This window comes from Aphis gossypii, chromosome X, assembly GCF_020184175.1.
Source record: "Aphis gossypii isolate Hap1 chromosome X, ASM2018417v2, whole genome shotgun sequence".
NCBI classification, from domain to species: Eukaryota; Metazoa; Arthropoda; class Insecta; order Hemiptera; family Aphididae; genus Aphis; species Aphis gossypii.
Window position 1 is genome coordinate 47,527,792 of NC_065533.1, and position 19,115 is coordinate 47,546,906.

Below are 19,115 nucleotides of genomic sequence, written 5' to 3' on the forward strand. Positions count from 1 at the left end.
GTATGCACGTTCTAAGTTATATAATATAGTTTAAAATATGGCTTTGTGGTGTAATTCAAGTATGATTTTTGGAAATAGGGACTTTTAAAAAAAAATTGTAATAATACGATGCAGATAAACAATGTCCCTTGTATTCTAAATCGCCCTCGAGTATGTTCTATTGTATAATATATTATATTGTACTGAGAATTCGTTTTGAAACTAAAACTAATTATCCCGCTTAAAAATACAAAGACATACGTCTTACGAGTTCAAGCGAATGAATCTACAGGGCGGGTTGACAGGGAAGAACCACTTTGTATAGTTGAAGTTATATACCTACGCTATTAACGTACACTTATGTATACACACTTCGGTCTCTAAATTGCATAATCAGTTTCAGTTCATATACGCATATATTATTCAAGTGTATATAATAAATATATTTATAATACGATATGTGTGTTTTCCAGGACCGGCGTTCTGGGGCTTGATAAATCCCGAGTGGAGCCTCTGCAACAAAGGCCGACGACAGTCACCCGTAAACTTAGACCCGGAAAAATTGCTCTACGATCCCAACTTGACTGAACTGCACGTGGACAGGCAACGGGTGAGTCGATGTATATAATGAATTAGTAAGACGTTTAACAATAAAACATATTACCATCACAATGACCAATAAGAAACAAATTAAAATATCTTTTCACGTTTGTACAAAAAAAAATAATTTAATATATTTAAATAGTTTTTTATCGTGTTATCGTGTTCATTTATAGAACAATCTTCGAGTTAAATATTATTGATTGATAATATTAAATAGTTATAGGTTGATTTTCATAAAAATAAAATAAAAACTTAAAAAATATCATTAATCTGTAGAAAAGTGGTGAAAACTAAATAGATATTATTTTTTGATAAATTTAAATAAATCTATCGTACACTAAGCAACAATCTTATTACTTTCTTAAAAAAAAAAAAAATGTTTTTGTATATAGATATTGCATTATTCACTGATTATTGAGTTTTACAGAATAGTAAGTTTTTTATATTTAACTACGCTGTTCGATAATATTCTCTATAACACGATATTCTAAAACAACGTATTTGCCCGTTTTCGAAAACCATCAATATACCCGTCATACGATTTCGTGTTTAAATTTCAACAAAGCTTTTTACGTTAATTTTTTTCTCTTTTATTTTTTGTAACTATTACAGCTATTACAGTTTATTACTCATTGTAAAAAGTCCATTTAGGTTAAGTGACACTTTCGTAACTTTCATGTATAAACGAAAAAGTTTTCAAGGTTTGTAAATATATATAATTATAAATAGTTATTAATTTGTTGACATAATTATAAAAATATTAAATAAACTTTAAATACCTATACGAAAAAAATATTTTATTTCCGTTCATTATACGAGACAATCTATCATTTAAAACATTATTATCTCATAATTCATTCGACATGTTACATTTCAAAATGTTTTAACATTAAGGTCCTACATAAACTGTAAATATATCTACGTGAATTATTCGATCCTTTTAAGTATTTGGTATTTTGTTATTTAAAAAATAAAAAATAAATAGTTGTTGGTAACATTTAAACAAACTATAAGTAATAATATATCAATAATTTAAGATAAAATATAAAGAATTCAAAATATAGATTTACTTAACGTTAATGAAACCAATGCACGAGGTTCAAAACTAATTATAACTACTGTTTTTTTAATTTTTAATACTGTAACCTAACCTAATCGATAGCTTAGAAATAAACGCTAAATAAATATAATTACAACTTTTAATGAATTTTTATTCATATATGTTCTCAAATGAATTTTTAAACGATAAGTTATATTTTTTATCACCTGCAGAATAAATAAAGTCATATTTTTGTATGTAAATTAATTGTATGAATTAATCAGTACCCAATTTACGGGGATTTTTGGATTTTGACAGATATTTTTTTTGAGAAAAAATACGTATCAAATCCACATTTATACTATACATTTAATATAAAACTCGATCAACAACATTAAACTATATACGATATAATTACATTCATATTTGATTTTGTTGTTATTGTGAGAAGGATAGTGTTGTGCCATTAAACGACTGAACTTTCGACTAAATTATACGCCACTGATAATACTCAGTACAAAACATAAAGTTATATTTTATACAAAACGTGATGTTGTTACGAATCTAATACAATGTATAGTATGTTACTATGAAGGTCCAAAAATAGTGCATAGTCGACCTTCATCACTAAATGTTAAGATTCACAGAGCCAATTTATTTATTTTAATTTATTTACGTGTTAAATATTTATAAATTTTAAGTGTTTCAAATATTAGGCATTGCTCGTTAAAAAACTCAAAAAAAGCAAAGTTAAAAATGTTGAATAAATAATAAAAATAATTATTAAATAGTATTATGATCTAGAAAAATCTATAATACCACAAAAAGCCCTTCTTTTTTACAGATGCATTTTATTTTGAAACACTTTATTTTTACTATCACAACACCTTGTTCCTCATTTTTGGGAACAGATGTTGCACATACGTAATTTAGACATCTGTATTAGCCAACAATATACTATAATCTATTTATCTATTGTTCCCGTTTTACTTCAATGGAAATATTTTCAATTATTTTTTTGTAAAAATCATCGATCTAGTAGATTAGTATATAAGCTCTTTCACTATTATATAATATACTACCTGTTACTAGATTTTACATTTATATAGAATAGCTATATAATTATCCTAAATGACAAAAAAACTGTAATACGCAATGAAGATAATTATATCCAATTCATTATCATAATAACTATTTTATTATAATATATACCTAATCAATGACAACAATATAAATGAAAAAATCTTGGATTTCCCGATCCGAGACAAAATGAGCCACCCTATTGTGAAACCCTATATGGGTTGAAACCCGAAGTTACGCACCACTCTCCAAGTTTAGAAAAACCTATTTATACAACTTTTATTGAAAGTAGTTTACGAATTTATAGAGAGAAAAGAAAAGAAAAGAAATATTAACAAATATAAGTAGATAAGTTATAATATAACTACATATACCCGTGTGTTATTTACCATATCAATATTGTTAGTAATTTTTTGTATCGTTACAGGTGGACGGTATGATATGCAATACCGGTCACAGCGTTATGTTCTATCTAGAGAACGGCACCAAGAACCACATAAATATCACCGGTGGACCGCTTTCGTACAAATATCAAGTGTATGAGATACACATACACTACGGTCAGCAGGACGAAGTGGGCTCCGAACACTCGATCAATGGTTATTCGTTTCCGGCAGAGGTATACAAATCAACACTAAATTTACGAGCGCGTTTTCTCATTTATCAGTGCTATGATCACACTGCGTTTGACGTGCGATACTTCGTTCAAAATTATATATTTACAATGTAACATTCCATATAATTCATCACATAGTCATTAATTTACCTCTCACTCAACAATAATACAGTAAAATCTCGGTAATCCGACCGTTCGATAATCCGGTACGTCCAGTAATTCCGCCAATATTAACATAATATATTATATTTATCTGGCAAATAACTATAAAATTACTATACTGTCGTAAACAAAAAAAAAAAAAAACAAAAAGAAATTGATAATTTTTTTTAAACTTGTCCCATCAAAAGATTAATCAAAAGTGGTAGAACGGTTATTTCATTTTTTAATATGAATAAAAATGTAAAATTCAAATAAGTAAAAATGCGTTTTTATTAATCCGGAAGTAGCATGGTCTGATATCTGTCAGATTATCGAGATTCTACTGTATTAATTTACATGTACGAAACGTTAATACGGTTTATATATTATTCTCAGCGGAGCGATGCGTCTATTGTCTATTGTTGGTGTTTCAATGATGCATATTTGTTTTTACTTTTTATTATTATTATTATCTAATATATATATTTCTATCTGTGTACACTTTTTATGTGAGAAAATATGCTTAAATTTCTGGAATCTAATGTAGTTTCAAGTTGAAAATTTGATCTAGTCAGTACATCGAAAAAGTGAAATGTAGAATTTTTCAGTATTTATCAAATAGTTATCAGAATCATAAATAAATAGTTATACTTACAATTATTTATTTTTGCATTAGTTACACTAGAGATTTTAATATTAAAAAGTTAGTTTTTAAAAGGAACGATAATAATGCAACGGTTTGTTTTATTTGGACATGGGATTGTTTCTGAATTATTTTATTTAGCGGTAAAAAAAAAATGCATTTATATAACTACATACCAATAAATAAATAACCAAAAAAAAAATAATTATTTCATTGAACTGTGTAATTTTAAAATTAATTCAATATTTGAAAAAAAAAAATATGTTTAAGTTATCTAAATATGTTTCGCACGTGCTGTAAATGAACAGCTACATTAGGTTAGGTTAGTAGTGATATCCCTTGAATTTTGAGTAGTAAAACTTCTATTTTCTATACGAATATATCGCTGGTCAAATACTACGTACTTAATGGAACGGAACGGGGGAAAATGAAAATACGAATTTCAAGAACAAATAGTTTATACCAAGTGCCTACTATTATTACACACTCTCAGTTTAAACCTATATACACGTTAATAAAATTGTATTCGGATTTCAAATAGGTTTAACGATATAAACTATTATGATATTATGAGTATCGTAGGTTATATTATTTAACGATAACAGATCACTGCGCCGGCGGAAAACCAGATGGAATTTATAAGTGTTAGGTATAATAACGCTCTTTGCTCAAAGCAGCCAATAAATTGTAACGTTCTCGAATAACACATTTTTCAGTTCGCCGTTTAGCTTAACTCGCGATACATGGTTTTTGTTTAAAATATTTAATTACGTATAAATTAGATACCTTTTCTATTGATTGATTAGCAAGGGATATAACACGTGTTATACGTGTTTGAAGCATTAAATATATACTGTCTAGTACAGGTGGTCCCAACATTTATCAATTTACAGACCACATTCGAAATTTATATTTATACTGTGAGCCGTAAATACCGGTTCGTTTTTATAAAATATACAATAGATATTTATATCATACTTATAATTTAATAATATTAATAATATCTAGTAATTGAATTTATAACTCTTATCGTGTGTGTTTTAAGTATTGAATATTTCCACGCTAGTCGCTAGTTTGTTTTTGTCATCCAAAACTACGGTGTTCGCATTTCTTGTTCACAAAATGAAATAAATTACATTTTAATCATTATTAAAATGTTTCAAAATTAAAATCGCAAAATTGATACTGAATGCCGTGATATTGAATGGTATGTTGGTTAACCAATACAAGCCCAAATTGCACACTAAATTATTTTTATTTAATATACTAAAATCTAATTTTTATGTTTTCCCCCCGTTAAAATTAAAAATCATCGGATATTTTGTAATTATAATTTGTATAAATTTTCATTTTTATTTATACCAATAGAATTTCTTATTTTATAAAATGGTCATGGGCCGATTGGAATATTTCCGCGGGCTGCGGGTTGATCACGCCTGATCTACTACACCCTGCTGCAGACTGCATTATTGCAGTGTTAAACAATTATAACCAAACAATGATTTAAACAACGCAATAGATAATTTATATAAATGTGATCTAGATAAAAAATAATAATTCATATATGTATTTAGATAATAGATAAAAAATTACAACATTTGTTTAGACAAATAAAATAGTATTTAAAACTTGAATATTGTAAAATAGATTTTTTTTCTTTAGCTATAAAATTAATGCACAAGTGTATAGTATACATTTATATGCTTTTAAATATGTATCTTTTAAACACGATTTTCTATGGACATTTACAACGATAATGAACAATATTATATTATAAAACAATTGCAGGAAAACACATATGATAAATATACACAAAATACCTAAATTGAATGAAAATAAAATCGAATAAATATTAGGTTATAACTTATAGATTTATGAACATGCATCCCACAAAAATAAATGCTAATTATGTATTAGAAAAATACCCTCATAATGACGTAAAGGTTCTACCTTTCTGTTTAAAGTAGGTAATGATGATTCTTGTATTTACGTTATAGTCGTGATGTTCCAGTAATGATCGTTAAACTTACATTTGTCATTTTAGAATATTGACAAAATTATGTAGTACATTAATCAATAAAATATTACTATATGTTCAGTTATGCACTATAGTTCCTTATAATTACTCGTTTTTTTTCCGACAAATACTGTATCGAAAACAAAATATAATATTCTTACACACCATTCATGCTCATAGTTTTATACTATCACCACGAATATTATAAGTAATTTCATACTATTTTTAAATACTGCGATGACCAAGTAATATAGTACTTAATTTTATTATCGTACTTAATTAGCTATCACACTAACCAAGCCAAAATGTGTATTATTATTTCTAATATATCTAGGTATAGATAACGTAAGCTAGGAATATCTTACTGTTAAATTAAAAAAAAAAGACCAAATATGTAATAGCAACAGTAGTTGTGCTAAGATTATTTATTTTAGATATTATACCATCAAAAAAACATCGTTCTAAATGTAATATTGGTCGAATTTTTACGAAAATATCCTTCGGTGAAACGTGGTGGCAATAAAAATAACAATGATATAATGTTGTATTATACTTCATGCGTCTGGTCTGTGACACCTTCGTGACTTCTAATCTCTCTCTTTCACAGCACACACGTAGTTTTGTGCTTAACGCGGTCGTACACGTTTTAACTCAAAGCCGCGATCGTGCAGTGCTTTTGCTTTAACCCAGAGCACAGAGCTTATAGAACAGGGTGGTTCCTGAACTTTTTTTTTTTAATTTCACGGCACGCGAAAAACGTTTGTAAAAATTTTCGGCGCTAAGAAAAGTTTCGTGATTTATTTAATACTTTTTGATAGGATACTAAATTGGGCGTGGTATAATAAAGTTTAACGATTCGAAGAACGGTTGGAATCGATTCCGTCAGACGACATATTATAGCCATTGCTTTCGTATATAACATATTATATTAAACATTGTAATATAATATTATATTATCGTGATCGAAATTTTATATCAGTATTTTATTTTATTTTGATCACAGCTTCAGATATTCAGTTTCAACTCGCAGCTGTTCGCCAACTACTCGGATGCGGTGCAGAGATCACATGGCATCGTCGTTCTATCATTACTATTACAGGTACAGTGGTAGTACATAATAATTTATTATTATTATTTTAATCACATTTTTTAAATCAATTTCATCGTACGACATAATAACTGTCTACGATAATATTACAGCAGGAAATTCGTACTGTTAAAGATAGTAATTAAAATATTAAATGAATAGAAAGTTTAAATTAAGTTGAAATAAAATATTATTTTTTAACTTCTTATCTTTACAATAGACAGATTATTATCATTTTTTTTTCAAATAGATTTAAAAATAATCTACCGAAATAAAATAAAAATATTTTGACTTAACGATTTTTATATAATAATTAATTCTACTATATTTACACAGTGTTAAACGAAAATAATTAATTCCTATTAATATTGATAATATTATCTCTGATAATAATTAGTTTGTCTTAATTTCTAAGTATGTTTCGTGATAAAATATCTTGTTAGAATAATGATCGTATATCTACTTAATTTAACTACTTAACTTGAGTTAATTGTTTTCATTAATTTGCTCACGTTTGTGTAGTATGTAATAGAATCGGTCACGAAAAATAAAGCCAACTCAGGATGTACTATATCATATTATAAATTATAATATTCATCACGCGCGTCCGCAACGGTGAAATAATGTTTCGCAATTTGTCATGTCGTAACAATAAATGGTGAAAAACCATTCAACCCGTCCGTTTAGATGCTTATGTTATTATTATCATCGTATTATATCATACGATTTTGACCGGAGAGCGGAACTTCACAATATTGTCGTTTCAAGGCTCGAACAACGTACATTCATTAAAACGCAATCGAGAATAAAGTCTATTCGAAGGTTTTATTTTGTTGAAAAATAATTGATTAGATTCTAACTATTTGAATGTAGACATTTGGAAAACGTATTATTTAAAAAAAATATTTACTCCAAAAAATATGCGTTAGAAAATCAAACTGTTAGAAAATATAATTTTGGAATCGTATTATAAGATATTTGGAAATATATTTTATTGATATAGTATTAACTTAGAAACATATTTTTCATAAAATTCTAAAACCCAATTACATATACATTTCCAACGAAATAATTTCCACGAAAAAAAAGTTTTGAGCAAATATGATTCAGAAAAAATATTGTGCGGTATTATACAGTTCCAATAACAAATTATGTTTCAAATAGAATATTTTCTAGAAAATTATATTTCAGAAATAAAGTAACATTTTAAATGAATTACAATTCTAAAATAATATGATTTTATAACAATACGGTTCCAACATATATTTTTAATAGAATACTTTTCCACAAAAATACGAATCCAAATGAACATTTTCAACCTTTTTTGCATGCCCCTACGAATTTGAGAAATATTTTATTGAAAAATTATTTCATAAATGTAATCAAAAAAAAAAAAAAAAAGCGATTGATATTTTAAAAAAACTTAGAAAATTATTTGTTTGTAGGTTCTTTTTATCCTTATTTAGATATAAAAATAATCCTGTTGAAACACATATTATTATAACCTTATTTTCATTTAAGTACGAGTATATAACTGTTTAATCGTAATTAGTATAAAATATATTATGCCGAAAACAAATTAATTTAGGATTCTAATTTTCTGATAGAATTTAATCCACAGATAAAATTATCTGAGCACGTTAGGTTGATAATATTATTATTTAAACTTGCAACGAAAATATTTTTGTGTGTGCGACCACTCTGTGTGTTAAAAACAGAAAATTTCCGTGATAAGTGATACCGCAATATAGTAAATTTTAATTATTATTATTATGCATTTATTTTTTCAACAGAATATTGTGATTATTGGAGTAAAATATGAAAATGTACTGTATAAAGGAACGCATATTTTGTAGTGTTACTATTAAAAAGAGTCAATCAAAATACGATGCTTTGCGCCTGGCTTTTTAAGTAACTTCACACCGTAGTACCTACTTTTTTAGTGATATTTTAAGGATACTGTACAAACCAGTATTATTATTTATTATCAACCCCTAAATAGAGGAGTCAACTTATACAAAATATACTTACAAGATATGAATTTTAGTTCTAACTATACTTTTTTGTGTAATCAAGGCAAACCACTTAGACTATATTTCATACATGCGTATCATCATATTAATTTTGAATATTATTATTTTATTTAATGTATCATACGTTCATACGTAACACATAACTCAAAATCTAAATATGTATTTAAGAATTTGAAATCGAATAAATAATTTTGAATAACCCTGTATATACATGCATTTGTTTTAACAAACATCGGGATTGTGCATGCATAATATAAACTATAGTAATGGGTAAATAGTTTTAATGTTTTCGTGCTCAAAAGCACAATATATGTATATATATATGAATTATGGCTTTAATGTATTGAAGAATCATCAAATATGCATTTAAAAATATGCACGTTCACGTACTATCTATAATATAGCAAAAAAATAGAAATATTAAATAATTTTATAAACGTTTTGTTGCATTATATTGTAGTTTAGCTATCTACAATAATATAATACTATAAAAAAAGAAGTCTTTACGTGATTATGAAAAATCACAGTTGAATTAAATAATTATCAATCTTGATTTACAAAAATATTTATTTAAGTGCTCAATGTTCAATAAATATTCAAACTGTGCACTTTTAACTCTAAATATATTATCTTTAAATCCAATAATTTCGAATTATATGCCAATTAATATTGTAATCATTTTATCACAAACATAATGAATTTTCATTTGTACTTAGTACTTACTAAGTATACAATAAAATTAAATAGATTAAAATATATGCAAATATGTAAATATTCTCTCTGTAATTATATGTATAAACTATAAAGCGTTTTATTCTTATTTTAATCATAATTTTTTGAAAGAATATTTGTTTATGGAAAATCTGATACCACTTAGTGTGAAATATTTAATAGGATAAGACAATGAATGAAATAGGGTGTTTAAATAATGAACCAAGACATTAGAGTTAACATGAGAGATTATATTGTGATGAAGTTGAAAAATATCGGATAGGAGGACTTAAAGTCTAGTTTTATCGGGTTAATAAACACCCAGTAATGATATAACTACCGCCAGAAATATTCATTGATTAATTTGAAATTTTATAATTACATATTTTTTTTATTTGCTCTTTAAAGACTGCCTATTTTGGAGAAAGATTAGAAAATTAGTTATACAATTAAAGCTATTAAAAATCTTAACAACTAAAAATCTGTAATATCTGGACTTAAACGTGTTAATTTTGGCTTTAAGGTTGACAAAAAAAATCGAAGTGAATGAAAAATTATCGACGATTTAATTAGAATATTCACTCCACCATGCACTGTGTTGTCCGGCTGATTGATTTTTAACAATTTTTAACCAAGAGTATGGACGAAAGAATATTTGGTGAAATGGGTTTCCGTTATAAGAACAATTTCTATGCGTTTGTAATAAAGCACGGTTCGTATTATTATTTATCTTCAAGCCATATATAGAAACCAAAATTAAAATCGTAAAAATACAAAAGCAGTATTTTAACATATACTTAGAATTTATTTCTCAATACTCAGAATCAGTACTTTTCCGATTTATGGATCTTGTTGTTCGATTGTCTTTATAATTTATCATTGAATTTAAGATCAAAAGTGTCAGAAACGCAGTCAGTACCTTATAGGCATAGTTTTTGTTATAAAAATTACATTTCATTTACATAGAAAAATATCTTGTTATTATTGTGGACTAAAAATTCTTGATATTATTGAACGTGTCTATGTTTGGTATACAATATAAATAATCAGCAGTATTTTCATTATGCTTTAGTATATGATGTTCTGTTTCGGAATAACATGCATTTATACCGTAGCAACCACCAATACCATTATAAACTAAAATTAATCTTTTATAGCGCGTTCAATGTAAATTCTTGTCGTTTACTATGCATTTATAAAAAAAATTATGAAGGCACTAGCCACATAATTGCTCTCAACTTGCTTATCTGAAAGCAAAGGTAAATAAGTAAAATAGATGCTTCTCCCAAACTGCATTCATTTTAAAATTCCTTATTTTTCTTCGATTAATAAGATTTCTTTATTTTGTTTCAATATTATACATGTACGCATCACATGTTACGATCCTAATCACCCTCACTCAATTCAAGGGTGATACAGATTACCAACTTAGTATTGCTTTTCTCTTCTTTATAACACTAAACAGTAAACACCCGCCATCTTGAATATTATGTTCCCAAAAATAAAACTTTTCATATGTAAATGTAACTATATCAGCCACTATTTTTTATAAATAAACGTAATACATATTTACTATTACCACCGAGACAGTCTTTCACGGATCCAATTTCAATTAAGATGAACCATATTATGATATTATACCTAATAATTTATTTGATAATTTTTATGTATCATTTTCCATTGGTCGTGATCCAGAGCATATAATTTTACGTCATTGCAATCGATCGGCCAGGCTTACGGTATCACATTTTAGATACATATACAATTAATAAGCGTGCAAGTGTAGTACACATATAACTAGTGTATCAATAGTAGCTGTTATAATATTAATATGGATTGTACATTTTTGATTTTGCGTGCACCTTTACGATGACAGGACATATCGGACGATTATGGGTGGTCTGTGAGTGGAAGAGAGGCGAGACTGAGCTACGGGTGGCGAATTTGCACAGACAGGACACGTTAAAACCGCCGATCCGGAAATAACGCTTTAAACTATCGGACCCTTCCGCGCCACCGACCGATGCCACCCCTCCAGTGCAGACCACTTCCGGCTCGTGATCGTTTGATTTTATTTGACCGAAAAAAAATTACATAAATAAATATCGACTATATACTGACGCCCACATGCAGATACTGTATATTGGGTATTATTATTATGTTACACGTGGAATCGATTATCTTTCGGGATGGAAATTTTCGAAACTCTGAACACTATAATCTGATAATTATCATAGACGCTGCACCTTCACACGTTCTACTGCAATTTAACGACGTTCTGGTGTTGATGACATTCATGCAACCAATCCGATGTATTATGATAGGTCATCGTCAACAATCGTATCCGTGTCATCGTTTTGAACACGGTGGTAGTTCCATTGAACCGTGATTGCTACATACTGTTTTGTGTTTGGCTAAATTAACTGCCAAAAGTCATAGCTGGAAAATGTATGGGTCCTTGACCATAATATATCGTATTCGATTAACCTATTCACCGAACAATTCAGGAGACGCTACTACGGAATAATAATGTGGTCCAATGCAAGTTTTTATTTTTATAAATTTTATATTTTGTTGCTTTTACCGTACAAATGATATTGTATAACTGATATTCATGCATTGTATTAATCATTTCCAATACTCAGCATTTTTAATCAAAAGTAGAGCTTGTAATAATTAAGAGTAGTTATCTGTGGTTAAATAGGTTAGTATGCAATTTGACAACAAAATATAAACATTTTACAAAATATTAGAAATAAGTGAAAATGTTACAAAATGTCTTATGAGTTTATGTATGCTGTGGTTATATTTTTTGTATTGGAGTTGATAGTTCATGTCACTTAACTCATTTTAAAGTGTAACGCACATCATTATTATCTATTCATTTAAAATTTATATTATACGGGCTTGAAGGTTAATTTATCTTGAGAGTGTTATGAGTACGTAAATTTTGGGGTGCTGAGCACCTTCACTACCCCACTCACCTAGTTGCGCTTAAAACAATATCATTTTATGAACGCTTTAATTTTACAACGTTGTATTTTTAAGAAAATCCATTTTTAAATATATTATACGTATTTTTTTTTTTTTTTTGAATACTTCAATTATTATTATTTGATGAGTAAAAAAATAATGCAATAGTGATGTGCGTGTGCGATAGTCATTTTCCGAGTAGTGAAAAACGTTATCTTGATTCTTGACTGATAGTTTATAAAAACTTTTATTACTTATTGATAAAAAAAAAGCTAATGAAGTTAAAGCGTTTTACGTATTTTACAAGGATAATATTATACTAATAGATACTTTCATAAAATACATAATGATTTGTAATTATAACATAACATCATACATACTCCGTGTTACTATAAAATATGAATGTGTTGACTGAAGTTTTCAGTACCTACATGTTTGTACCAATATATCTTATACAAACCCGGATACCAATTTAGTATTGTCGTGAATCGCTCAGTGGAAATGAAAATGTTATATAGCCCATTAAACTCAGCAATTATTTAATTTATAGCTATAAGTTCTGAGCACTTGAGAAACCGAATTTCCCATGATCTATTAAATGCTACCACACGAGAATTATAACATCGAAACTGAAAGTTTTAACAAGATTTTAATGTGTTTGTATGTGCAGTGTATAATTATATATATGTATATTATGATGTTTTTGTAGATTTAAAAGGATAATAATTTTAACTTTGAAGTTATTAATTTTGTAGAAACAATGTCTTACAAACACATTAAGTCTTTAAGTTTCAGAACTTAAGAACGAAATTATTTATAAAGTTAAATCTAAAATCAACAATAAGCTTAATGCACATTATGTGAGTGCTCATCTGTATTCTATGCGAGATTATTAATTCAACAGATACGTATTTCTTATTAACTATTAGCCGAAGGAGGAAAAAAAGGCAAAATATTACGTTATTAGAATTAATGATTTTTTTTTTTTTTTTTTAATAAAAATAACTCGTAGTTAACAATAAAATAATCCATTTTATACTTTACATGTTTCAATTCAAATGTTTATAAACAAACGAATCTTGTTTTCTAACAATGACAACATTATTTTTTTATAAGGACTAAAATTGTATACTTTCTAAGTATATTAATCCTAATAAAAATTATCCTCGAGTTAAATTTAACGTCATATGTATTTTTTTTTTCTGTAAATAATGTATTTTAATTTACGACTTATGATTAGGACTTAGGATATAGTATCTACGTATATAAAAATATATATAAATTTATAGGTATTTATTTTTTAATTCCTATGGTTGTATAGTAAGAGTTCAGTCAATAGTTTTACTGTCTTTAATTATTAAGTGTTTAAAACACATTTAAATTTACTTACCAATCATTAATAATAATATTTACGATTATTATTTTTTTATTTAGTAAAAACAATAATCAGTAAAACATATTATTTTATATTTTAAATCTGTGGTCCTTATTAAAAAATAATAATAATAATAATCAACGAGACTAAAATTAATATTATTTCATACGTTGTTTATGTTGGACGTAAAATTATATCAAAACAAATCGTGACTATTTCCCCCATCCCCCAGAGTGCACATAAAGAATATAATTCGTTTTGCTTTAATTTGTTATCGATAATAATTATTGTGCCTACCCGTTTAATATTGTACAGCATTTGCATTTTTTGCCGTAATCCGGAGTGCGCAAAACGGACGTATTTTTACGTGTAGGGAGGTAAAACATTGTGTAAAAACAATAGAAAAGTATAATCTGAATGCCTACCATATTAAAATTAAGCGTTACGAAACTAATACTGTGTATGTATATGTGCGAGTATATGTGTGTATGTATGTGTATCAAAATAACAACAATAAAACAACATGGGACGATCAATATAAAAGTTAATTAAAATGAATATGTCATTCATTCATTTATATATATTTTTTTTTTTTTTTTTTGGTTTTGGTTTTTTATAGCTTATAAAAAAATATAAAAATATTGTATTACGATCGGTGGTCGAAGCCAATATAATAATTAATAGCGACAAAAATACCCGACCGGGTGTGGTCGAATATTCAGCTCATTCTGCAGCCACCCCGGCAAACGGTTGTACAATGTTACGGTGTGTTATTCGCTCAGTATAAATTATTGAAATAATGCATTTTAAACATTTCGAGTGATCAAATTCAAGAATAATTAAGAGAACGATTTTTGAAATGTATATCGTGTCTAATTTATATCATGATATTTTGTCTATGATCTCGACTGCGATGGAAAAAAAATGAATTCATCTTATTAAAATACATCGAAATATTAGATAATAATATTGCATTTTATAATTATAATTAATTATTGTTGCCATAATAGTAATGCTTATATTTTCACATTAATTTTTTTATTTTATAATTTATTGAAAATTCGACTTTTAAAGTTTAAGCACATTCTAATAATATGTTAAAAATTCTTTACAAGTTATACGATTTCCTTGAGATGTATACAGTCAATAGTGATATTTGTACACCTTTTAAATAGGTACATTATAAGTAGGATAATATAATAATATGATTAATATTAAATAATAATATTGTGTTTTGAATAGATATTACGTCTCAATGTACCTATTTTGCCTAGATATTACGCCGTGTTACTTAAAAACTTAAAAAAAATCTAATAAGACCTAAATTTTAGTGTTAGGGCCTAATAATTAACTATTCATTCAAATTTCATTAATTGAATATTTTAATTTATACGTTAAAAAATAAAAATAATATTGATATGTTTACATCACTTTTTTTCACACACTTTTTATTCAACTGAAGTTTTCATCATTATCTTAAGATCAATATAATATATTTTATGTCTTCAGATGATAGTGATCAGATATTTTATAAGTTTAAAGCCACAATGTATATTGGTTTTTAATATTTTTTAATTTTATTCACAGACATTTAACTGAAATAAATTGTGTTAAATATATATATGATTAGAAATTTTTTTAGTTTTCGGTGTTAATTTACATTTGTGTGAAAACGAAAACGTGTGCTCCCATACCAATAGCTAGAAAAAAACGTTATCAAATGACCATTAACATTTACGACCTTTATGTAATAAAAAATAGGACAAGCAAAGCGTTAAAACACTCTCTATTTATGTTTTTGCTTTACCCAAGCGTTTTAGTTGAATTTAAAGACAAAGTTGTTGTTTTATTAGTCACCCACCTCGGATCTTATCAACATACGTTAGCCCTTGCGTCGAACTACATTTATATATACACATAATATGTGTACCTGGGTAAATTATTACACTACGTCTACACAAATATTATTATTATGTAATACGTGCGTAATCGCAGATAGCGATCGATTCGGGCGTTTTGAAACGCGAGGTGTGTTTTACCGGGCTGGAAACCGTTAAGACGCTGGGAAACACAAAAAGTTTTCAATAAAATCGTACGTGGTGAAAAAACACGGAACAATAAAAAAAAATCATCCGGCATTATGATCCTGTCCGAAATCGCGTTTTCTCGTGGGACGTGCAAAAAACAGGGTGGAAAGACGACTTGGGTGGAGGGTAGCAACAGTTTTAAGTATTCATCGTGTACGCATTCTTTCGATCCAAACAGAAATACAACAGAGATACGTGAGTAATGGGGAATAAACATCGCACTCGATTCGTACTGGAAACATATCCTGAAATTTGATTTATTATTATTTAGTTTTTGAACAATGAGCGAGATTTAGTCGTGATTTTCTCTATGCTGCAAAAACGATTACGCATTTTAATTAAAAGGAAGAACTTCTATTTCACCTTACTTCCTTCACATATTAATATGTGTACATTTTATTTTATATTAGATTTGGATTTATTATAATATACTTCCATCTCATTTTCCGATCAGGAACAAGAACTATTTTCATTTTTTATTGGTTTTGATCCGAAGATTATTAGAAAAAAAATTCTGTTTCCATGAAAGCCGATTTTGTGTATAGGTCAAATGCAATTATAACATGATTCAATAAAAATAATAACAAATAAAAAATTTAAATGATGAAAATCAAAGTTTCTTAAAGCAGAAATTCGTTAAGTACGTCAACTTTAAATAGGTTCTTATCGGGTCGATTCCAGTCTCTGATTACGTCAATCAATTATTATTGTTATTAGATTTTTCCGACGATGATAATCTCGTATTTGTGAAAATCGTCATAATACTATAAAATATCACGTACCATATATTATATTGTTTAAAAACCTGATCTCTCGACTAACGTCCGGAAACCACATTTCTCATATGATACCATCCGCAAACGACAAACATTATAATAACACTATTATCTTTACACAGATATCTAAATCGTAAATACGTGCGTTAACCGAGGTCGCCAGCACAGGACTTTTATTTATTTAAATGTATTTACAATACTATATCGGAACGTCTAGCATATAATATATATAAAATATATATTATTGTCCTTAGTGTAGATAAATTCACGTAGGTACATTAACAAGTGCGCATATACTTTCTGACGGATATGTAACGAAATTATTTGAATTCAAATAATATATAGGTTATAGAATTACTTAGTATAAGAAAAATGAGCTGTAGATTATCACGTAAAAAAAAACCTATCTCTAAAACCTTAAAATTCTAGATCTCGAAACTATATTATGTGCTGTAGAGTAATAAACGAAGCCTTAACTAGAATTGGAGGATGAATAGATTTTTAGAAAATTTAATTTTTTATTAACTAAATACTGCCAATCCATTGTAAAGAAATTTCAAGTGAAATCTTAGTGATTATTGAGATACAATGTGGGGAATTTAAATCGTTGTCTTATGTCTTATGAATGTAACCCAGATAAGTAATAAGTAATATAATAATTAGTAAATGTATATTAATTATAATAATCTGCCAATCAAAGGATATTGCAGATATAAAAATAATAATATTGTTTTCGAAATAATAATATTAGAATCTAAGAAAAATATATTATAATGGTATTATGAGTAAATGTGTTAGGTTAATAAAATAAAAAAATATATAAAGCAGAAACATAAATTAATAATAAAATAATTAATTAATATAACTTTGATAATTAGGTACTATTTTAAAAATAATTATTTGAGTTTTCTATGTTTTGTTAGACAGGTCCAAAGTATTGATAGAATTTTCACTTAACATTAATATATTAGTAGGATAATAAAGAAAATGGATATTTACTTTTAGAATTAATTGAATTTACTAAGGTTCTTGAAGTTTATTCGTTCTAAAAGTTCGGGGAAATCTATTAAGCAGTAATTTAAAAAAGAATTTATTTTACATTTAGCATTTTATAGCTTTTATTTAATGGAACTATTTATTCTGAATGAGGGCGATTTTTAAATTTACATTTAAAAGATAAATTAATATATTATTAAAAAAATATTTTGGACGCTAAATCAACTTTGATTTTGTTTAATACTATCTGGATGTCAAGTTAAAATAACACAATCAATATGGTAACGCACTAAAGAATAATATGACATTTTTGATGCTAAACTATCACGAAAATCACTACACATACGTTTTAATAATTCCAGTTTCATAAAAAATGTATCACAAATATAATCTGTATGAATTTTTTGGCAAATGAAATTTCTGGATCTTTAATAATATTTATATGTGCTAGAGTTGTATCATAAACAGCATAATTGAAATATAAAAAAAAAAAGTTTTAAAATATAATACTAAATTAATAGAGAATTTGTCAATAAATAAGGACATTCCATTATTGTTATGTAATTTATACAAATTATCCAAGTTAGCTTGAAGTTCCGATGAATCTTGAATACATTATTTTTTTAAAAAATTCTAGGTAGTGTCCTAATAATAGAAATTCGAGTAATTTAGAACTTAATTACACTACTAATGAAAAATGAAAAAGTAAGGCAGATGAGTGATTACCTCGGGGAACACTAGTTTATGCATTAATGAATTCCGATACAGAATGTTTTTATTTTACAACTTTGACTTTGGTTAGAAATAAGTTAAACTATGAAAGTAAAAGATCTCTAAATCCATGTAATTTTATTTTATAAACTAACAATGATTGGTCCCTAACTTTATAAAGTGCTTTTTAAAATTCGTATAAATCTATACGAATATAAAATAATATGTATTGTTTTAAGATACATAAA

General features: G+C 26.9%; 1 protein-coding gene across 2 annotated transcripts in view; it reads left to right on the plus strand.

Moving 5' to 3' along the window:
- The window catches only part of LOC114132148 (carbonic anhydrase-related protein 10), a 181,411-nt gene that overhangs the window by 132,676 nt on the left and 29,620 nt on the right, over nt 1-19,115 (plus strand). For both annotated transcript variants that reach the window (XM_050205835.1, XM_050205836.1), the window contains exons 4-6: nt 453-589; nt 3,129-3,320; nt 7,122-7,217. In XM_050205835.1, coding sequence (XP_050061792.1) covers nt 453-589; nt 3,129-3,320; nt 7,122-7,217 — 425 coding nt within the window. The remainder of the gene's footprint in view (nt 1-452; nt 590-3,128; nt 3,321-7,121; nt 7,218-19,115) is intronic.